The sequence below is a fragment of the Gallinula chloropus genome (assembly GCF_964237585.1).
Source record: "Gallinula chloropus genome assembly, chromosome: 12".
NCBI classification, from domain to species: domain Eukaryota; kingdom Metazoa; phylum Chordata; class Aves; order Gruiformes; family Rallidae; genus Gallinula; species Gallinula chloropus.
Window position 1 is genome coordinate 17,652,384 of NC_140097.1, and position 22,192 is coordinate 17,674,575.

Below are 22,192 nucleotides of genomic sequence, written 5' to 3' on the forward strand. Positions count from 1 at the left end.
TCATTTTAGGGGAGGTTTGAGGGAAATGAGAGACCGTTCCTTTTTTCCTTCCTCACAACTGGGAACAAGCACACAGAATCAATCCATGGGGGATATACATCCATGTAGCAATTTTTGGTATGTTTCCATAGGCCACTTTGCCTCTTCCTGTCGCTGTGCAGATGCTGAAGGTTCTTTCTTATTAAACAGCTGGCAGTAAGTGTCAGCAAAACTCTGGAAAAGTAACTTCTTGCTGTTAGAATCAAGTATAACTTTGGTTGTTCCAAAAGTTCTTTCTAAATGTGGTCCCATTTAGAAAACCTGCAGAAGATGCAATTCCTTCCCTGTTCCTGCCAGAGAATTCTGTAGGTGTTTGTTAATTGATTGCAGCATTTGTGAACTAATGAAAAGCGTCCTCTCATCCTCAGTGAGACTCTCACAGCAAGGGAACTGTACAGCAGTTTGAATACTCAAACCTGAATATTCCCAGAGTGGTGTTTTCAGTGTCTCCACCCAGTATATTGTTGCTCTTAAAGATGTGCTTAAAGCTATTAAAAAAGGTTTAAGGCTTAAACAGAAAGAACTGCTTGTTCAAGACACCTCTTTGATTTGCTGTGTTCCCCTCAGATACTGTCATCCATTGAGCTGTTGCAACATTCTCTACCCAAAATCAACCGGAGCGCTTCTGAACCGTCTCTGCATCGCGCCGCCCACACAGAGGACATAAACTCATGCACATTAACATCCACAAGACTACCTGTGTTTTAGGATCCTGCTCCCCTTCCCTTGTCTCCAGCGATGGGAAAGGAACAGAAGTAACCGAAGTTGTGCTTTTAATGCCTCAGTGTACAGGATCAGTGCCAGCAGGATTATCTGCATCCCAGTTTTAAGAACAAGCTGCTAAGGATTTCTGCAGTCCTCACCCTGCAGGGACACAGCTCCACATCGCCTTTTTCTACGGTTTCTTTTACTGGGACAGTTAACAGACTATAAATCAAGAGATCTATTACTATTTTTTTAATAGATGCACTTGAGCCTTATTCTTCCCCTATAGAGAAGCGGTGGATGTTTCTTTGGCAGTGTTTCTGGATTGATTGGGATCTGTTGATAAACTGCTACTTTTTACGCAAGGATGGCTTGCCTCAGCGGTAGAGGAAAGACAACGCATTATGGTGCTCCTGAGTGCCCTGTGCCATATGCCACTTCCAGCTGGGGGAGGGGGTTTTCCCTGAAACGGGCATCTGCAACCAAGACTGAGGGAAGAAGGAAAAAAAACCTTCTGGAAATCAGCTCCTGCCCGAGAGCTTTCATCAAGCCAATGAACTAAGTTACAATGCTAATTCAACACAAAATAGGTTTGCAATAGTTTTGCACATAGAAGAAAAACTCTTGCAAAAGAATGGAATATCTTCTGAATCGTACTGCTCAGAGAAGGAAGCTAGCCAGTCTTGCTATTGTCATCTTCAGTAACTTAAGCAGCTTACTTTGGTACTATTGACTTGTTTCTTGCAGCCCAGCGAGGTGGTAAGTGCGGAAAGACGGGCTTTTGTGGCTGAGAGGCTAATTAACATTATCCTATACTTCTGCAGAATGAGCATAGTCTTCGTCCCATCTGAAGCTGTCGTCCAAGAGATGCACTATCAAGAGGAAACTGAGCATATACAGTTTTTCTTGCTGATTTGGGTTTTAATTTTGTTTTTATTGCTCCTGAGAAAATGCATTTATTGTAAGCCAAGGTTCCTCTGATTATCTTATTTTAATAAAATAAATTAAATTTTAGGTTTAAGATTCAATGTTGTCATTTAATGTAGTAATCCAATTCTGACATGTACATCTTAGATTTGAAATATTCAGGAAATTACATTCTGAATCACTTCAAAACCATTGCTGGGATAGATAAGAGCGGTTAAAGTAAAAACACACTTGCTGTGGCAACCTAGACCTTCCCATCACATTTTTCATAATGTTTTTATTCAGCTGCAGCATCTACTTTGCAAGACACCTACACTGATGTGGTTTAATCTAAGAAACTATTTTTATATAGTGTTCCATTTAAATACGGTGAGGGGAAAGAAGAGAAGCCAAGTTTCTGTTCCGGGAAGGGAAGCCTGGGTGTTGGAGTCCTTCTCTGTGCATTCAGATCAGTACGAGCACGGTGCCCAGTGAGAGGCGAGGGGTCTGTCACCACTGGTACCACCTCACTAAAGAGCAGCCTGAAATTCGGTACGCAGAACGCTTTGCTGTGAATTTTGACAGCCCACGAGCAACTCCACTGCCTGTAATGTCCAAGCAGCCATTTTGGCTCATTACTTGCTGCAAGGAAACCTCCCGCGAAGCCCTTGGAGGGAAGGGAGGAGCCTGAAGTAGGTAAGTCATATAAATACTTCCATAGTAAGACCCAGAGTGTTTCTCCTCAGACATAAGAAGGGTAGGATATTAATCCTGAGGTGGGAATTGCACATAAACTTGGCTTGCTAAAAAAAAAGGCAAATTGAAGGTTGAAGGAAACTGTTCTATGCAATTCTGCCTGATTTTTAGTAACATGCTTGGTATTTTAACTGCAGCCATCTGTAAAGGTCATTTCTCTCTCCTTTTGCCTTCATTAGAATAAGCTTAAGGAAGAAAAATAAAATTGCAAGCTGCTTTTGCTTTAGCTCTGATTTCCAGAAAGAAACTATGAACTAACTTCTGGGTTTAGAACAGACAGTGTCTCCTGCAAAATTATTCTGGATCACTAGGCTCCTCCAGACCAGCATGCAGTGTCAAATTAGATGAAAGCTGCTAGGTGAAGAATTTAGGAAATCTGCTCTTAAGTGAAAACTTCTGTTGATGTCCCTCTGTAGCTTTGAGAAAAGTGATCTTTTTCAGACCAGTGTCACCTGGTTTATGCCTTCTTGGAGCAATGTAAATCAGGAACATCTTGTTTTAAGGTAAGGAACATCCTCCCCAGTGCCTTTTTTTGGGTATATTTTATTACTGAAAAACTTTCTTTCTGGAAAAAAAGAAAACAAATTGTTAAGACCAGCTAGAAACAAGCTTGAGCAGGGAGACTAAAGGCTGCTTTAAGTGTTTTGGGGTAGAGCACATGCCTGGGAAAACCTTCTGTAGTATTCACCCTGGAATGCCACATCTCTGTTAGCGATACTTTGTTTCCCTTCACCTTTGTAACTAGCAGCAAAGAATGACTCTAATAGGACTCCAGTATAAGCTAATCACAGGCTCAATTCAAGACGATGCTGACAGGTAGGTGGCTATGGATCCTGACAGATTAAGGCCTCGCTTTGCAGTAAGCAATAAGTTAGGGAAATAAGTGTGCAAAAGTTGCATTTTCTGTGTCAGAACAGAGCACAAAACATGCCTGTTCATCTGAGGGAGGTGTGGGCCAGCAGCAATGGAGGAGGAGTTCTCACCCTTCTGTTGGAACCTTCACAGAAGCGCAGTATTTAACAACCAGAACCTTTCCTTCAGCTCTGACCCAAAAGTGCCAACCAGCAGCTGAAGTGGATGATCCTGGAGTTGCTAATTTGGTGCCATTTACAAAAGGCGAAGCTCCTACCAGTGGCTTTACAGCCATGACCCAGAGCCCAGTTTTTAACTATCAAAGCAGCAGCGCCCTGTTTGCCCTGCTGACGTAAGGGCTTTGCACAAGTGTCTCCAAATATACTTTGCTTCACAATCCAAATAATTCCTGTTGTCTCAACTGTCGAGCTTTCCAAAATGCTGGAGTCTTTACAGACAAGCAGCCTTTGAAGGGGACAGAGTCTTGCCCTCCAGCCATCGGTTCCATCGGCCCTTTACTTACGTTAAGCTCAGGGGCTGACCATGCGCGAGTGCTGCTTGTGAGCCTCTCGATGCTGTTACTCAGTAGCCATTTCCATTGTGTCCCGGCTGAATTTAGTTCAATGGCAAAGTTAATACAAAAGCCCTGGCAGAATTAACTGCTCAGATCAAACTGCACAATCAGATTGCAAAACCTCCGGACTGCTGCCTGCACGGGTAGGGAGGGACTCTGCCAGCCGCAGGAGGGAGAAGAGCATGCGGCAAGGGCTGTTCCAAGGCTGCAGTGCCGCTTCAGGAAGGGAGTGATCTCACTGCTGCTAGAGGTACAGGAGCTGTCAGCAATGGTCTAGTTAAGAAAAACAGCAATTAAACCAAATTTTTTCTTTTGTAACTGAAATTATTTCTGTTGCACAGTTGCAGACTATGGGATTACTGATTTGAGATCAGAAAATCTCTAGTTACTTCACTTGATTTTGGCTACTTCATTTAACTGAAGCAAGGTTTCCCTTCCAGTTAACTACATTCAAACTAATAAACTGAACAAAAATGTAACAATAACTGTTGCAGTGACCATTGGAAGTACCAACTGACTCCAATATACAGTTTCCAAAACACAGTTTGTGCTGTAAATTTAATTTAGCAGTCTGCAGCAACCCCGGTGTTGCTCTGCCTCAATGTCTGCCTGCATCAGCCCAGTTGCATCTGCGTTAGGACAGGGGCTCCTTCCAAGAGCCGCCTCCTGCCACCTCACACCATGGGCGTTTTAAAACAAGGGCAGGAATGTCACTCACAGTTGCTGAGAACTACGTACTGCTCTGAGGTATAACAAGTTAGTTCTTAAATCTCCTTTTTAAGGAAGAAAACGCTACACCGAGTTTTAACTCCCGGTGGGTTTTTAGAGACAGAAACATAGTTAGTTTAGTGAAAGCGGGGGAAAAAAAAAAGGCAAAAAAACCCCAACAAGCCAACACTCAAAACAGATATAGCAATAGTTGTAACCAGCTGCAAATGGTAAGAGAGGAGCTGTATTTACACTACCACTCGGCTCACAAGACAGCACATGTCAGGCCAAAGAGGGAGAAAACCCTTTAGGGATTAAGGGATTTTTCCATCCAATCAATGTAACTTTTCCAAAATATTTTGGTATTATTGCTGTACAAAAACGATCTGAAAAACGTTACCAGGACTGCACAAGGAAACCACAGGGCACACCAATTCTAACTCTGCTGGGGAGAGTCAAAGCAGCGCTAAATAAATAGCTGAATCGCTGCAGACAAAAGCACCTTGAAGTCTCTTTATTGAGAAGTAGCAGGATCCTCCTCAGGCACAGAAAGCTGCATGAAAAGGTCTCCGAGTTCTGTTACTTGGTCTTCTGCGCTGGTCACAGTCCTGCTTTCTCTGTCTTCGATAAAGTCCCACAGACGAACAGAATTGAAGAACTGGAACAGGAGAAAGGCAGACTGAGCATGAACTCACCACAGCCTGTCAGCCTGTTTTCCCTCATCAGTCTTAGCTCTTCATTTAAAAAAAAGAGTTGAGATGCTAGTAAATCTAGGACTTGTAACGCTCTCAGCACCATCTGCTGTTAAATTCCAGGTGCCAATCGCTCTCTTCCATGTTAAATCCTGTGAGGTCAAGAGAGCCAGGACTGCAGACCTGCACCCACGTTATGAGAGGGGCCCGGCCTTGACTGGCCCTCAGCAAGTTTGGAGAAGGCTTTCACCTTTTTACCTGGTCTTACTGCTACACATGGGCATGCAAGGTGAGGGCTCAGTGCTGCAGGTGGGAGCTGCTTTAATGGCAGAACTCCTCTGGGGAAAGGGTTGCTGGGAGAAGGACTGGTTGAAAAAATGAAACAAAAACATATTTTTGCTATTAAGTAGAAAGGGCCTTCTCCTTTCCCTAACAAATCTGTGCCTCAAGGAGAACCAAGGGATGCTCACCTCAGTTCGACAAGACCACACACAGCATGAAGCAGATCTAAGTAGTGCACTTTACAATTGAAACTAGTTAACTGGACGAGAGCATTCCCTTACCCGCACAGTCCCCTCAGAGCTGAGCTGCTTCCGTGGCTTTTCAGGTTCAGCTCGCGTCCCATCTGGGTAAGCATGAAGGTAAAGACACTTCCCTCCAAACGGGCAGGTTCCTTTCCCTTGCTCAAAGTACTTGCAGGGCTTTTTCCTGGTGCAATTAGAAGAGAGAGTTATTGCCTTCAGCTACTAAGGAAGCAGAAACAGTTGATTCTCTATTGCTGCTTCTCTCATCCTTCACCAGCAATGCAGAGTACTGCTCTGTTAACACAGCAAGTTTCAGTCTCCCACTCCCTACTGGACAGCAGTCAAAATGGATAGGAAAGCTTATTAGACATGAACAAAAGAACTACAGAAAAGGAACAGCATCCTAAATAAAAGAGTTAAAGACTGGAAAGTGACCCTCCTCATCACTGACCATACATGGGAACAAACCCGTTGCTATTTTTCTCACAACACTCCTGGTTTTTCTACCACTACATTTTTATGAGCCGTCCTCTCATCAGCTCCTGTGGAATTTCTGTGATAAGACTTTGTTAAGTTTCCACCATCAATTCCACATGTAAGCTTCATATGCAAACACTGATGAAACCGGTTCCTAAGAAAGAGCTACAGCCCATCAGATTGCAATGCAACTGAGAAGAAAGCTCAACTGTAACAACCCCCTCCCAGCTACCAACACCCCTAAACCAGGTGGTCACTAACAGTGAATTCATCCATCCTGGTTTGCAGCTCAAGTGATCGGTACCTTCCAGGGGTCTGGGTCCAGCCTTTTTCCTCCTGTGCTGCTGTACAGATCAGAATGGAGTTGTGCTGGCATGGCCCCTGCCTTTAGCTTAGGCTCTGCTTTATTAGCATTGTGCTACCCTCACCTCAAAGTCCATATGAACCAAAATGAACCACCCAACCAGCAACAGGGTTTTGAGAACAAACCGTAGCTCAAGGACCTGTCTGAAGTGATCTATTTCACTCAAACGTGGCCTGACTGTAAGATGCTGGTTAAACATACAATGGAGGAGTCCTGCTTTCAGCAAGTCTTCTGCTGTGTTATAACTTCAGAGACTTAAAGCTCCCCGAGCAGCTGAAAAAGCAACAGCTATGCACAGGCTTGATTCTTCCTGCCCTCCGAAGGGCATGTTTAAAGCTCGGAGTGCATCACACAAAGCTGCACAACCTTCAGCAGAAGTCACCAACTCCCCTGGGTCAGCACACCCCTGCCTGCCTACTTAAAAAGGGTGAACGAGGAGGTACACAGTGGATGTGACTGTTCTGCCAATGGCACAGTCCTCACTTGACTGTGAAAGGAACACAGTCACATCCTGTTTTCCATTTCCAGGAGACATTACAAAAGCCCAATGAATTTTTAGCCCATATTTCAAAAACTATTGTATTTTTTTCCCCGTAACTGACGACCTCCCAGGCAATCGTGTTCAAGGGATCAACAGAAAATGTGCATGAAGCCAGTTTTGGCAAGTGAACTGAAATAGCTTCAACACTGCAGAGCACAGTGAGTTCGAACAATTTCTGATCTATAATTACATGCCAGACCCTTTCATGGCAGTCACAAAGTTAAATACAAGTGTTGACAGAGATCAGGAGCTGGCTGCAGAATGGTTTCTAATTCCATAATGTTTAAAAAATACCAGCATTTGATCGACTAAGTCTTGGTGTATCTGTTGTAAGGACAATGTAAACAGTGAGCGTGGTTACTGAACTTACCCCACTCCCTGCTTGAATGCTTCAATCAGCTCGTTCTTCTTCTCCTGGTCTTCCACCCAATATGCGCTGGGGATGACAAACTCGGATATCACACGGCACTCCGGGCAGGACCTGAAGGGATGGAGAGACAACAGGGGTGCCGTTACTTTCTGAGCACAGTGCCCTCCATACATTTGCCAGACATGGCTGGGCCCAAGGGGAGGGGAGACAGTTTGACCCAGGGACGCAGTGGACACCTCCCCACGCACCGGCTGTACAGCACACACTGGTTATCAGTTTCTACTGAAAAAGCCTGTTCAGCACAGCCGGGGCTTGTGCTACCCTGTGTTTGTTCCTAGTGCTGAACAGAAGTAGCAGGCGTTTCCTCAATACACAGGGGGAAACAGCATTTGTTGATCTCAACACGAAGGTGTAAACCCTGACTACTATGTGAGTAGTGCAGCTCCCCTGCAGAGGGAAGCTGAAAACGCTGAAAACAGAGGTTGACTCTCAGCTTTTGAAATGTGCTCTGACTTCTACCAGCGGCGAGGCATTGCTCACCTAGTGGCTTTAAGAGGTGTAACTAAGACCAAGAATCGATTTTGTAAGTTCAGACACTGAACAAGCCTAGGAAAGGCTTTACTACCCCTCCCCAAGTCCCAAACACCTTCTCTTCTAGCAGCCAGTGCCCTTAGGACTAAGCCCTCCTTTAGATCAGCTCTGTAGAGATGTGTATGCTCCCTGGGATGGAGAAATGTAAAAAACACATTTGAAGAATCCGTATTAGGTTTAATCTGCCCTCAAAACAGATTCCCGAGTGCTGTTCCTGGAAAAAAATCAACAGCCCCTGGTCCCGACTGTAGGCAGAAATACCTCTGATACAGGTTACATCTATGAGCTTCAATTCAATTCACAGTGGAAATTATGCAGAAAAGTCAATTTTGTCAGGAGACTGAAAATATTTCCCACTCTTTCCTCAGCACACTTGTCACTTGAGAGTTTTCAGAGAGATGCTCAAACAACAAAAACCGCCCATCAGATGTATTAAATTCTCTGACCTGAGGACAGGTGTGTTCAGAACACATCCCTTATACAGCTAGAAGGCACCTGCTCAGATACAAAGGTGTGGCTAGTGGGACATTTAACCCAAGCAAGCTGTAATGTAGAGAAAAATCCAGTAATGAAGCACACACACAGAGGAAAGTTTCAGGTGACTGTGAAGGGCACAGGGGAACAAAGTCCCTGCTCTTCCACAGCTCACGTGTGCACTCTGCAATGAGAGGGGGAGAAACCACAAAGGGCTAAGCTCTTTCCCTCAGGGCCACAGCAGGTAGGCAAGCTGCCTACCTTTCCCAAAGGTCTTGAAGATCCTTCTCATGGCCCTGCAATCTGCCAGAATTTGGGCCAGGATTTTCTGAGCTCAGATCCTATTAATGTCTATGTTATTATCTACAGTTTTATGCCTATACCAAGTCAAAGAACGCCAGAGAGCCCATGTCACCAACACAGGCCATGGAGAAGACTTTAGTTAACATCAACTTACTTTATAATTGGATTCTCGAACTGCTTGATACATCTCCACTGCCGGATGCAAGACAAGCAGTACGTGTGGTTGCAGTTGGAGAGGATCCCAAACCTCCTCTCGGAGGCCGATGGCTTCTCGTACACCACTTCCATGCAGATACCACACACCTTGTCCTGACTGGCCTGAAAGGCAAAGGCCTTCTCCATGTCATGTTCAAACGTCGCCATGCACATCTGTCACAGGAGAGATGTCATTAGTTATCACAGCCTGTACATCAGCCTGTTCCTTATAAAGCAAAAGGGTCCTATTACACGGGGACCTATTACAGGAAAGACAAGGCACACTGATGAAGGGCATCGCTCCTACCCGTCACTGTCATCAGTTAATTAGGACCATTAAATTCCATCAGGTCTTTCAGCCCCTCAGTGCAGCTGCCCGAATACTCCTCATTTACCCCCTTGCAGACCCCTGTCATGGACCAGAGATGTACGATACCCGCACAAGGAGGTGCTGCGGATGCCCCCAGCACCCATCAGTTCACAACGGGTGCCACGATCAGGACGTTACTCTGCCAATCATTAAGGCCACACTCATTCACAGGATACGAAGCTTCCCCCAAGCTGAGGAGTCAGTCTCACTGCCAGCTTCCCTGCAGCATTTATCACAGTATCCCAGCAGCAACAACCAATAACCAGTTCCCACTCCATCACCATTGCGAGGTGAGCTGGTGCTCATACTTGGGTAGTTTGACCTCTCACTTTTCAAAGTTCTCAGGACTTGACAAGTAAATATTCCACACTGGTAGCAGCATTTTGACCAGTACACCTTCTCATCCAACAGCCCCCTCTGCTTCTGGAGCTGAGGGCCTGACAGCAGCAGCAACAGGACACCTTGCCAGGCATCACCAAGCTCCCTCCCAGGAGAAGGGAGAACTACACCAGCACGTTTTGCACACTTATGCCAACTACACAAAACCAGAGGGCTTTCGCCCCTTGGGTTCTACTCCAGGCTCCAGAGACTTAAGATTCAGGAAAACTGATGCTGCCAGTCCTTCTCCTCAACCTTAAGAACTCCTCTTCCTGACCAGCCCTGACCTAAACCTGGCAGCCAGGCAGAGAAAAAGCAGCCCCCTAAATCCATCTTAATCCAAGCAGTTCCTCAGCCGGTCCCTCCAGCCAGTCTCCCCCATGTTCAGCTCCAAAACCTTTGTACTCTGTTCCGTCTGTCCCTACTGGGCCCTGCCCTGAAGTCAGATCAGCCAGGAGGACACGCAAAAAGGTGCCTCAGCAGAGGGGCTGGGCCATCTCTGTAACACACCAGCAGCCACTGTACAAAACACACCACTCAGATGTCAAATGAGCTACAGAAGACATTTTCCTAGTAGCTTTAGGATGTTCTGGGAAAAGGCTGCAGGCAAGTTTTGGGTAAGGATGAAATGGGAGAAAAAAAGCTGCTGTACAAGGGTATCTACACCACCATTAACAATTAAGGCTCAGATGCCTGAACAGCCACTCTGAGAATCATTTTACAACTAGGGAAATGATAAAACAAAAGCTCTTTGGAACAAGCAGCTCTCCCACACAACACCTCTTTGGATTTCAGGGCAAACAAAGCAGATCTTGCTCCAAGCAAAGCAAATGGTACATGGATTTCACGTTCAGGTTACCATCTCATGAGCCTTCCTCTGCTCTTGGTCGAAAGGGTGGAGAACTTGCAATCCACAGATCTCACACACGTCTCCATGGAGGTAAGGGCAGCGGTCTCCAAAGTGGCACGCTCCTGCTGCAGCATAAGGACAGAGCTGCTCTCCTTCAGCACTGGAGCTTCCAGCCACTGGATCTTCCAGTCCACTGCAAATAGCTTCCAAATACGAATGGGGCTTCGTTTCCAGACTATAGTTTTGGTCGCTGCAACACACCCCATCGCTTGCGGCACTGGGTTTCTGCTTTTCTTCACTGGAACCACACAGATCTGAGGAAACAAGAACAAGATATGAGCCAAACAGGACACTGCACAAAACCCACCCAAGAAGCTCTGTATATTCTCTTTATTATTTTCTTTCCAATGATTGCTGGGCTTTTGTCTGAAAAATAAATTTTCTTCTCAATGAAACCTCATTTCTGAGCTCCTTTAGCTGACAAATCACACTTATTTTTTCAAATTGCCCCCTGAAAACTCCAAGGTGTCTTCAGCTGTCTTCTGTTTAAAACTAGGATAAAAGCAATCCTCCCACTTTGCACAGGGGCAACAGCAAGAGCAGGTGGGAACAGGGCACAGGCAGCAGCAGGGCTCAGCTCCTTCCCCCTGCCTGTCAGGCGCGGATGGCTCTCCGCAAATTCAAGAAGCCAGACTGCACCTCTCCAGCCATCTAGGAAACTCCAGCAGGGAAAAGGAGGAATGCTACCCAACTCCTGCCCCACATCAAGGATGAGCACTGCACCACTCCCACTCACTTCTGTCCCTGAGCACTAGCGTCTTCTTCTCCCGTTTGCCAGTCTCGTGCAGTTTGCTCCTGATTATCGGCGCTGTGCTGTGCTTAGGAGGGTGGCGAGGGTTGTGCAGCGCTGAGGAGGAGAGGGGAGGCGGTGCAGGGGCTGCTGCTGCCCCTGATGCAGGAAGCCTGGTGTGGTCATACCTACAAAAGGAAAAAGACATAACAAGAAAGGTTGAACTTGGCACAGTGGCAGGACACCGTGCTGATGGACACTTGAACAAAACAAAACTGAGCAGCTATTTTATCTTTGTTTAAAGGTCTGTTCTGCCCAGTTTACTGAGCTGATTGGTGTCTTTCAAAGCCAGATTAGAGGGTTTCTCAGTCTCAACAAATGGATGCGTCTGAAAGCACACCTGTAAAGCGTGCTGTTGTGGTTTCACCCCAGCTGAGGGCCAAGATCCACGCAGCTCACTCAGGGACAGGGATCATGTGACAACAACCTCATCCTGAGATGGTTGAGATGGCCCTGCCTTATCCTGAGATGGTTGGGATGGCTTTGCCTTATCCTGAGATGGTTGGGATGGCCCTGCTTCATCCTGACATTCATCAGATGACCCCAATTCAGTTCCATCCTCATCCTTCACTACAGGAACAACTCTCTTTGTGTATTTCCTCTTTCGTACGGGAGCAACAGACACTGCTGTGGGTTGATTTTTTGTTTTACCGACAGTATCTGCTGTAGGGGTAGCAGCAGCTACAGCATCGGTTGGGCAGGTTGCAGTAGCCACAGTGCTAGTCACAGAAGTTACAGTGGCCTCAGTGCTAGTCACAGTGGTTACAGTAGCTGCAGTTTCTGCTGGTCTGTTTTCCTTCCTTTCCCTCTGACAAGTGCTGACAGTACTGACAGTGCTGCCTGCTATCAAGCAGTGTTTGGTAAATAGTGTCCAGGGCCCAGCACAGTGCAGTAAGCTGTGCATCTCTGGGAAACTTACAGCAATTCCTTTTCAGATATGCAGTCACTTTATCAGGGTCCTGTAACTGTTCAGGGTTGAAACTCCAAAACATTGGACGTGAGAAAGTGCCTAGGTATTTGCCCATACTCTGCCACGTACCCTGCCACTCGTGATTATCTGGCCTCGCAGAACACTCTTGAGTGGTATTCATAAACCTTTGCTTAATATCTAAGAAAAGCTGAACCATCTGCACCAAACATAACAACAGCAAAATGCTACTTTGAATATCCCAGGGATATTGGAAATTTTCAAAACCTGTTCCCAGAGCTGTTGTATTTAGCCCAAAGGAAGAGAAAGCAGCATAGATATTTCTTTCTGTACTCCCACCATACCAGCTGCCGTTATTAACTCCTCCCTGTCCAAAGAATGGACAGGGCAGCAAAATCTCATACAGATACCAGAACAAGTTCACGATCATCGATATCACTGTATCATAAACTGTTGTCATAAAGGACACCAAAATGAGGTACGGGAACGAAAGCAGGAGCCGCAGCCCCAAGATGTTAAAAAATCCTGCTAGGATTGCATACAACAGACAGTGCTTTTGCTGCCACAGCTGTGAGCACAGCCTTGTGAATAAATACCAGAGCATCGTGACCAGAGACTGCTTAAATCAAAGTGCTTATCACAACTTTGTCTTAATTACAATCGGGTCAGGGTCAGATCTACCGTTATCCCAACCTTTCGTGCCCCACGTTGGGCGCCAAAAAAACTGTCATGGTTTCACCCCAGCTGAGAGCCGAGATCCACGCAGCTGCCTGCTCCTTAAAGGAAAAGAGCAGGGAAAAGGGAAGGGTGGGGGGGAAGAGGTAAGGGAAGGGAAAAGGAAGAGGAAGGGGCAAATAACCCCAAAACCAAGAAATAAGAGGCCCATGGGTTGGGATAAGGATAGTTTACTAAGATAACAGAAAGATACAATATAACAATGCTAACAGGACTTTAGAGCAAAAATATCTGAAGCTGTTGATACACAATGCAGTTTCTCACCAAACCACACAACTCAGGCCGTGCGACCCAGAGCCGTCCCAGAACCCGACCGTCCCCCAAGAACCGCGCGTCCCGGAGCCGCCCCAGGCCTTCCTCCCGTCAGCCCCCCGATATCCTGGGCAGGACGTAACTGGCGTGGAATACTCTCTTTGGGCAGTTGGGTCACCTGTCCTGGCTTCGCCCCTCCATTCTCATGAAGAGCTGAGAAAGTCATTGACTGTCTGACAGCAACTAGAAACATCAGGGTGTTATCAGCACTACTCCCCTTTTACTCTCAAACACAGCATTCCATCCGCTGCTACAAATTAAATTAACTCCATCCTGACCAAAACCAGGACACGTGCCCAGCACTGCTGACAGACCGTAATTCATGTGGATAGTAAATTAGATCTTCCTCATGCCTTCACACAAACAGGTCTGCTGGCATTTCTCAGAGAAGCCACATCAAAACGCTGAGCAGGACAAAGGGATGTTTCACCATCTCAGCTTCCCCCTCAGGGAGCCACAGGCAGACTCTGTGCTCCCACACCGCAAAGATGCGGTGCTTGCACACGGGATAGGAAAGGATGGGAAATATGCACCAGCAGCCGAGCAGAAGGGACCAGCACTGGTCCAGTAAAGCCATGGACGTACCCAAATGCTGGACTATTTTGATGGGAACAAAAACATTCTCCCTGTTTCTGATGCCATATGTAGGACCTGCGTGCACCCACAGATGCCCTGCACAAGGATCACCTATGTGCAGAGTGCCCCAAACTCCAGCAAAACAGCTGGAGTAAACCAGCTTGGCAGCCATCGTTACAGCCCACCCAGCGAGGAACACGTGGTTCCTGTGAATAACACAGCTGTCAGCAGCATCACACTTACTAATTCAACAAGAGCAGCTAAATCTGGAGCTGCAGAAATCACTACTGTTTGATCTGAGCCACGTTCAGTACCGTGAATTAAGCAAAGGGAAGGAAATGTGACTGAGCCACTGCAATCACAGCAACACCAGAAGATCCCCTGTTCTAGTCAGGGCTTCTCATCCCTGACCAGACTTCTTCCACAAAGGAGCCACAGGTTGCCCTGCAGCACACCCTTGATGAGATGTAACAGCATTAGCTAACGTGCAGGGTTTACTAGAGCATTCCTCCAGGAGTTTTACCCAGAAGACTTTTGGAAAAGGTGTGGTACTGTTCAGCTTTCACACCAAACCTAGGGGAGCCTGAGAGAAACACTTTGCTCCACAACAGACCTGAGCGTCCTCAAAGCTGCACGTTGAATCAGCACGAAGGAGCTACAACAGGAGAGCGGAGGGAAGCGCTGCCAAAATGCTGCCTGCTGCCTCAGCAGCGTGGAAAGCAAGCCATGCCATCAAGTGCTATTTCACATGAAGCTCCAGTTTTTGCACTTAATGGGTCTTACTATATTAAGAACCTGATGAAAAACATACATGAAGCCTGAAGTTTAGTTTCTACAGAATAAACTAATTGCTGAAGCCAAGGCAGAGTGACACGGTAATGCTGGCCTTGGTACTATAGAAAAAGCTCATATTTAATGCACTGTTTCACTCACTTTGCCATCATATGTTACTACATTACCTTTATCATCTCATCTTTTTCTGACCCTTGACGCCCTGGGGTTTAAAGCTGACCACACGGGATCATCATGCCCAGTTCTTCTGAACTCACTACTCCAAAACACGCCAGGTCTTTACCTGCACCGAGCTCCATAGGCGCACTGCCCCTTCTGGTAGTACTTGCAGATGGTAGAGGATTTGCTTGTAGATAAATCGTGGGAGAACAGACACTTACTTCCCTCCCGGCACACTCCCTGCATGTAGTACCTGGGGGGAGAAGTGCTTCTGTCAGGGCAGGGCAAGGGCCGGGGAGGCGACTTCCCAGAACAGCCCCGGAAAAGCTTTCCCGCCGCCACCAGACCGCGCTCCTTCCTCACGACAGAGGCCGTGCCCGAGGGATCCCCTGCACCCACAGCCCCCCCTGGGCCGCTCCCCGTCCCAGGCTGCGCCTGGCACCGGGCTGCATCTGGGAGATATCCCCGGGCAGCGCCTGACTCAGCGACCGGCGCTGACCGACCCCGCGCTTCCCCCGGCAGAGGAAAAGGCGCCACGAGCCGGGGCCGAGGCCGGGCCGGGCCCAGGGTCCGGCGGGCCCAGGGTCGGAACAGAGGCCGGGGCGGGAGAGGCCTCCGCGACCTTGGCCTCGCCGCGAGCAGGCCCCGAACGGCTCCGCGGGGCCAGGCCCGTCCCGAGAGCCGCGGGCCAGGCCGAGAGAGGCTGAGCCGCGGGCGGAGGAGGGCAGAGCCCCGGGCCGAGCCGCAGCGCTCACCTGCAGGTCACCTGCTTCGTGCTCATCCTCACTCCGCTCTGGCCCACCCGGCCGGCCTCCCGCGCCGCACACCGGGTTACGCTCCGCCGCTGGGAGAAAAGGCGGAGCGCGGCCGGCCCACAGCCCCGCCCCCCGCCGGCGGCCCGCACGGACACAATTCACCGACGCGCCGGCACGCAGAGGCCGGCGAGACAGGCCAGGGAGCGGCGCGGCGGCACCACGGAGAGGCGGGCGGCGGGGCGGGGCGGGGCGCGGCCATGGCGGAGGCCGCCATCCTACGGGTGCGGCACTGCGGCGCCGACATCTTCTGCCGCCGGGCGCCGTCGCGCTGTCCCGCCTGCGGCTGCCCCTTGCGCGACGCCGGGCTGCCCGCCGCTCCCGTCCGCCTCCCCAGCCCCTTCCGGCACGGCCACCGCCAGCCCCGCGCCTTCCTCCTCCGGCCCACCGCCGGCAGCTTCCTCGGGTAGGGCCCGGCGCGGGAAGCCCGGGCATGAGGCAGCGCCCGCCTCGGGCCCACGCGCTCTCCTGCGCCGCCCCCCCTCGGCCCCCTGCCGGGAGAGGGGTAGCGAGCTGCCTCCGCACGGCGCAGGGGAAGCGCCGGCTCCCAGCCGGCAGCCGCTCTGCCCCCCAGCCGCGTCCCCCGCTCGCAGAGGGACCGGTCGGGACGTGCCTAACGGGAGCCCGCCGCTTGCTTTTCTTGCAGGGGATACGACGGGAAATCCGATCTCCACGTTGGAATCACCAGCAGTAACGGTAACGAGCGCGCCGGAGCTGCCCTGCAGCCCGCTGCCCGCCTCCCGTGCCCTTACCCGCACCCGTGCCCGCCCGGCCCAGCAGCAGCCGGAGGGTGACTTCAGAGCCACGGCGGCCGGCGCGGCAGCACCCGGCAGCGTTTAAACACGGGGCTGCAGCAGCCCCTGACCCGGTGCTTTGCTGCGGGCCGCGGCCCCGAGCTGTTGCCGCCGCGAGTGCCGCGTAAAGCCCGCACCCATCCGCGGCCCCGGGCGTTATCTCGCCCCGCAGCAGCGAGCGCGCAGCCTCAAGGAGAAAGCGTCCCCTCCTCAGTGCCCAGGAACAGAACCGAGACGTGGCTTCTGTTCCCGACCGCGGAGAGGGAAAGCCTGGCAGCCTACTTTTGGTTCAGTAAAACAGCAGTTTGGGCTAGTTCGAAAAATACTGAAATAAAATTTAAAAGTCTCCGTGTTAAAAATCGTACCAGGGCCTTTCTAGTAGGCTGACCCTGCAAAAATCACTTCATACAAAAGAGCAGTGTAATGTGAGAAGCCTGGTTGTCGTTAAGCTGCTTTCCTTACCAAAAGCCATCTAAAAGAACGTCATAAAAGCGAGAACAGGTTTTTCAATAAAAGCAAGCACTAGAGTTTCTACTCCATAGCCACAGAGGGCCAGGGAGAGGAAGGCAGGGTATAGCTAGTCCAAGAAAGAACGGCAGTATGGAAAACTGGGAGCTTTCATCACTTAGAGAGATGGATCTGACTCTGCAGCGCCCCCTGACAATCTGTTGCTCTTTATTTTCAGGTGTTGTATATAACTACAATGAAGAGGGTGTTCAGAGAGCTGAAACAGGCTGGGAACAGTGCCTTAGTATTCCACTAGTGCAGCCAGACATGTTTGGGCTTCTTCAGCAGTGGGATCAGCTCCTAGAGGAGTTTTCTGTGGGAGAGGCCTGGCTTCCGCATAGGTATGTAGTTCAAAACCTGGATGCAGGAGGTGCTTTTAGTTTGGGATGAGAACTTGAGCTATTCCATTGTGGATTGTGAGGCCTGGGCATTGTTCAGAGCCTTGTCCCTTTACAGCACACGTTGCTAACACACCAGTCGAAATAACGCTGTCAGGCTGTCTTGAAACATAGTGGCCTTACTAAGCAGAAGAGTGTTTTTATGTCATAAGCTCAGCTGCTGGAATGCAGTAGGTCTAGAGATCAGTTTAGGGAAGGTTTAATGGGAAGCAAAAGAATTTTGCATGAAAAATGCTGGTTCAGTGAGTGTGACCTTTACGAGCATGCTGCTGAGTACAGAAGTCTAGGTGCAATTCCATAATTATTCCCTCTACATTTCAACAGCTTTGAGAGTATTTGTGTTCACAGGCCGACCACACCAATGGGGTTCTTACCCAGGTCCTACATCCAGGTGACTTTTTTATTGCCAGCAATCAGAAACAGGAAGCCCAGTCAAGTTCATTGCCAGCTATTCCAGCTGGTTCTAACATTGCTCTGCATAGTTTAACCCAGAAAGACTTCCACATACTTTGAATTAAACCAGTATGTTCCAATGGGAATGCTCAGTTCTTCTTAGCTTTCCTTGAAGTTAGTGCAAGTTAGGCAGCCCAGCTAAAACATGTACTGCCGCATCACCACGCCTGCTGACAAGAAAGCAGCCTGCTTTCCAAGGAAACACCCATTCTTGACCTGCCCATCACTGACAGTACACTTAACCAGCAGCCTATCTCACCACAGTTCTGTGAAGTAACTTTGTGAGAGCCTAGACATCATCCTGTAGAAAAGAAAAAAGCCCACCCACAATTCAAAACCAGGTTTTAGCAATTCTGTATGTGCTTGACTATAAAGAATCAGAGATGATGTATTATCTCCCTAGTAAAAGAAAATTAAAGAATTTGACCTAAAATAGAAGGTTTAAGTGTCTACAGAACGCGAAAGCCAACAGCATTGGTGTCTCCGATACTTTTACAGTTCCCAGTGCCTTAACATTATTACTAAAATTAGCTCAATGTCAAAAAAACATTGGTAGAAGGTGGACAGATGTGTGCATCTCTTCCACAAGCTTTTCTTTGGTTTTCCTCTTTCTGTCACTCTCTGACAAGGTGATCTACTTTTTCCACACGCAGACCAGTGACCACTAAACTGGAAATGTAAATGCTTTAAAAAGTTGACTCCTGTGTTTATTTTTTCAATGGACATGAACAGGAGAAACTAATCCTGTAACTCCTCTGGGTTCAGGCCAAGCCTGATTCTAATTTTCTCGACTGCTTTTCATTTACTGGAAGGATGGTCCATAGCAGCAGCAAAGAACAGTGACCACAGCCATGACCAACAGTATCTTAAGCTACCAAGAGATACTGGGTTTGCCTGTCAGGATATGAAGATGTGCTTCCCAAAAATGAGATGCTAACTGGTAGACACAGGCAGTACTAAGAAGCCTATTACAGAATCTTTTGCATTATAAATGGAAAAATGAAGTTATGTGCTCTGTCTTGGCACTGATTCAGCGAAGCACTTCTATAGACACAAGTTATCCCAACATGCTGCAGCACTCAGCCCTGAGCTGGGTAACCCAACATTATCTTTTCAGTGCAATTTCCAGATGTCTCATACTGCACACTGATGATGGCCACTCAAACTTACTCAGGGTTTTTTCCTTAATAATTGTTTTGGTCACATACACTGTAGGAATTTGCTTAGTTATGAAGTGGGACCACTGATGTGAGAGACAAGGAGGGAAAGAACAAGGGAAAAATGACGCAGGATGCAGCTAGTACAGAAGATGCTTGAGGAAGGCTACGAAGATGATTAAGGGCCTGGAGCATCTCCCCTATGAAGAAAGGCTGAGTGAGCTGGGACTGTTCAGTCTTGAGAAGACTAAGGGAGGACCTAATTAATGTTTATAAATATCTTAAGCATGGAATGCAGGGGGAATTGGCCAGCCCCTTTTCAGTGGTCTGTGGAGACAGGACAAGGGGCAATGGCTGCAAATTAGAGAACAGGAAGTTCCGCACCAACATGGGGAAGAACTACTTCACTGAGGGTGACAGAGCCCTGGGACAGGCTGCCCAGGGAGGTGATGGAGTCTCCCTCTCTGGAGATATTCAAGACCTGTCTGGACGGCGACCTGTGCAATGAGCTGGGGAGCTGCTTTGGCAGGGGGGTTGGACCCGATGATCTCTCGAGGTCCCTTCCAACCCCTACGATTCTATGACTCTATGATTAGGCAGATGGCAAACAGGAGTCTGAACATTTAACAGTGTTAAATGCAGTTCTACTGGGCCAGTGGAAAAGGCAGCACCATGTGCTGCAGGAATGGAATAAATAACTGAAGTTGTTAGTGGGTAACATAAAACCTCTGGGAGAATCTGAGAAACACTCTGACACTACTTCATGGTCACTATGGCCAAGACAGCCATCTACCACCACTTCCCCCATGAGACCACCTCTGTTCACAAGCAACAGAGCTAGGATGGTACCTGTCCTCATCAGCTCCTGAGTAGCCGTAGCTGGTACTTCTGTCCTTGCACAGTTGGCACAAGGTGCTGCCAGCGGGAGTTTGGCTGGCACATCGTGTAGCAAAGGAATCAATGTATTAGTGATAGAACTTACTCATTTTAAGTAAGCTTCCAAGTTGGTGTCACACAAAGAACTGCTTGTGGTGGCAGAAATCAGAACTTTCTCCTGGTGCTCTGATTCAAGATAACAGGAACAATACACAGAAGAGCAAAGGTTGACAGGGTAAAATCCAAGTAAGAGTAAAAATTAAGAACTCATTATTCTCAAGTCTGCAGCCCTTTTTGGTTGTTTTTTATGTTTAGTTTCTAGTATCCCTCTCTGGGAAGTACAGATATCCTTGAACAAAATATATTTAAGCACCAGCATTAAAGGAAGGTGGCAATAGTTCTTGGGGACTGTGTGCTGCCTTATTTCACTCAGTAAAATACTCTTCCATGCACAATTACCAGTGTATTAATGCTAACTCTTACTAATGAGGTATTTTTACTAGGTATGAAGAACATGACCACAACTGCTACACGTATGCACTGGCATTCATTAACAGTGTACTGACTGCACAAGGAAAACAGCAAATGAGTAAACTTGAATTTACGGAGAAATTCGTGATCCCACAGACAAAGAAAGCTTCCAGATACATGACTCTGCATCAGGAGCTAACAGCTAATGATTTCTACATTGTACCCCTTCCTGGTCAAGAAAAGCAGTGCTGAAAGTGAGAAGTCTTTCTATTAAAACACAACATGCAACAGGAAGTCTTAACTCCAAATCTCAGGGTTTAAGATGCATGATCTGCTTAATTTAAAACCACAATTAGCTTTACAGGATAAGCTGCACACCTTGGAATGCTCATGAAACTGAACTTGTGCATTTTATGAAATACAATGTGTACACTACAGAAGATTTCTGTGGGACCTGTTCATATGGAAAAATGTTTTCCTATTTGCACTCATATATGCTCTATTCTGCCAGGACACTTGATCCCAGACATCGTAACTGCTGTGTAATTAAGGGTTTTAACAAATGAGCTGTGGTAACTGAAGCTGCAGCAGACCAAAAAGGTTTTTTTTCCTGTCGTGTGTGTTTACTGATGAGTGGGGGGGAAAAAAAAAAGGGAACTTGTGTTTGCATGCTGCTGAAATCCAAAGTGCAGGACTTAACGCAGATGCACTACATGCAAAGTCATTTTCCTTTAATTACTTAAAACAACAAATAAATCCAACCTCTTTGCCTGATGTATTTATTTTCTAATTCTTCTTAATCTTTTGCACCTTTATTCCTAAAACCAAGACAGGTGCTTAGTATTATAATAACATAGTGTCTGTATCTCAGCATCTGCAATAAGCAACAGACTCAGGATTTATCTCAGAAGAGATACTTCAGAAAGTAACAAAAATCATTTTAATTAAAAAAAACAACCCAGCACTTTTCCCTATTACACACTACACAGGAGTGTATGCAGAGGTCAGCGATAGTTTTGTGCAATTTCACTATTTCTATTTTAAGAAAATTATTTAAGTTTTTTTTTTTTCTACTACTTTCTGCAAAGTTGGTCTAGATGCAAGCCCCATTTTCTCAAAGATGGAGAGTAATCATAAACAACTGGGCTTTTGTCTGCTTAGCTTACACTTTTGCACACACAGGCTGCATCAAGCCTGCCCCAGTACTGTAGCTGCATACACACTTCATGTGCTTGCCTCCCTCCAGGTTCTTCAGTTACAGTGTATTAAAAGCATATTAACAAAAAAACAACACAGTAAAGATGATGAGCTTGAAACATGCAACTCTGCTGCTGCTTGAGACCTATCCACCCACTCCTGCTGCAAGCCAGGATTCTTCAGCCAGGATTTGGCTTGCACAAAGAAACTATGGTAGGCTGTTTCTGAGCAAATTGGAATCCATACTTCATTTGAGTACTGCAATTCAGTTGGTAAATATAAATACAGTGGCAAATATCACTGCTATGGTATCTCATGTAAGCTACTTGATACAGCACTGAAACCTGAAGTACAGTCATTGTTCCTAGAAATAAACCACAACACATACTTGTTTGGCTTGGAAAAAGCTATTGCAGTTAACATTCATTTTACATGTTCCCAGGAGAAGTCCTATTATTTCCTGCATTTGTGACCTGGCTTTGCAATCTAAACTGCCTAAGCAAACA

At 47.5% G+C, this 22,192-nt stretch overlaps 3 protein-coding genes across 4 annotated transcripts in view; 2 read left to right on the forward strand and 1 right to left on the reverse strand.

Annotated features, from left to right (window-relative positions):
- The window catches only part of RAF1 (Raf-1 proto-oncogene, serine/threonine kinase), a 42,850-nt gene extending 41,092 nt beyond the window's left edge, over nucleotides 1-1,758 (forward strand). For both annotated transcript variants that reach the window (XM_084269508.1, XM_084269509.1), the window contains one exon: nucleotides 607-1,758. In XM_084269508.1, the coding sequence (XP_084125634.1) occupies nucleotides 607-747 (141 nt within the window). In that variant the 3' untranslated portion in view covers nucleotides 748-1,758. The remainder of the gene's footprint in view (nucleotides 1-606) is intronic.
- Nucleotides 1,759-5,038: 3,280 nt separating this feature from the next.
- Nucleotides 5,039-15,267, reverse strand: MKRN2 (makorin ring finger protein 2; the record flags this gene model as incomplete). Its single annotated transcript, XM_084269663.1, has 7 exons — nucleotides 5,039-5,198; nucleotides 5,796-5,940; nucleotides 7,509-7,619; nucleotides 9,031-9,245; nucleotides 10,679-10,983; nucleotides 11,466-11,647; nucleotides 15,146-15,267. The coding sequence occupies 7 exons, from the start codon at nucleotides 15,265-15,267 to the stop codon at nucleotides 5,055-5,057; spliced, it is 1,224 nt and encodes a 407-aa protein (XP_084125789.1). The 3' UTR covers nucleotides 5,039-5,054.
- A 689-nt stretch (nucleotides 15,268-15,956) lies between these two features.
- MKRN2OS (MKRN2 opposite strand) lies at nucleotides 15,957-20,866 on the forward strand. The gene is made up of 4 exons (XM_084269786.1): nucleotides 15,957-16,239; nucleotides 16,480-16,529; nucleotides 17,313-17,475; nucleotides 20,522-20,866. Exons 1-4 carry the CDS (start codon nucleotides 16,034-16,036, stop codon nucleotides 20,739-20,741), a joined length of 639 nt encoding a protein of 212 aa, XP_084125912.1. The 5' UTR covers nucleotides 15,957-16,033; the 3' UTR covers nucleotides 20,742-20,866.
- The last annotated feature ends 1,326 nt before the right edge of the window (nucleotides 20,867-22,192 follow it).

Excerpts from the sequence above, each read along its gene's own strand:
- MKRN2OS (XM_084269786.1), top strand. The coding sequence starts at position 16,034 with ATGGCGGAGGCCGCCATCCTACGGGTGCGGCACTGCGGCGCCGACATC. Across the intron at positions 16,530-17,312 it reads TGGAATCACCAGCAGTAACG|GTGTTGTATATAACTACAAT; the intron begins GTAACGAGCGCG and ends CTTTATTTTCAG. Across the intron at positions 17,476-20,521 it reads GAGGCCTGGCTTCCGCATAG|GTATGAAGAACATGACCACA; the intron begins GTATGTAGTTCA and ends TATTTTTACTAG.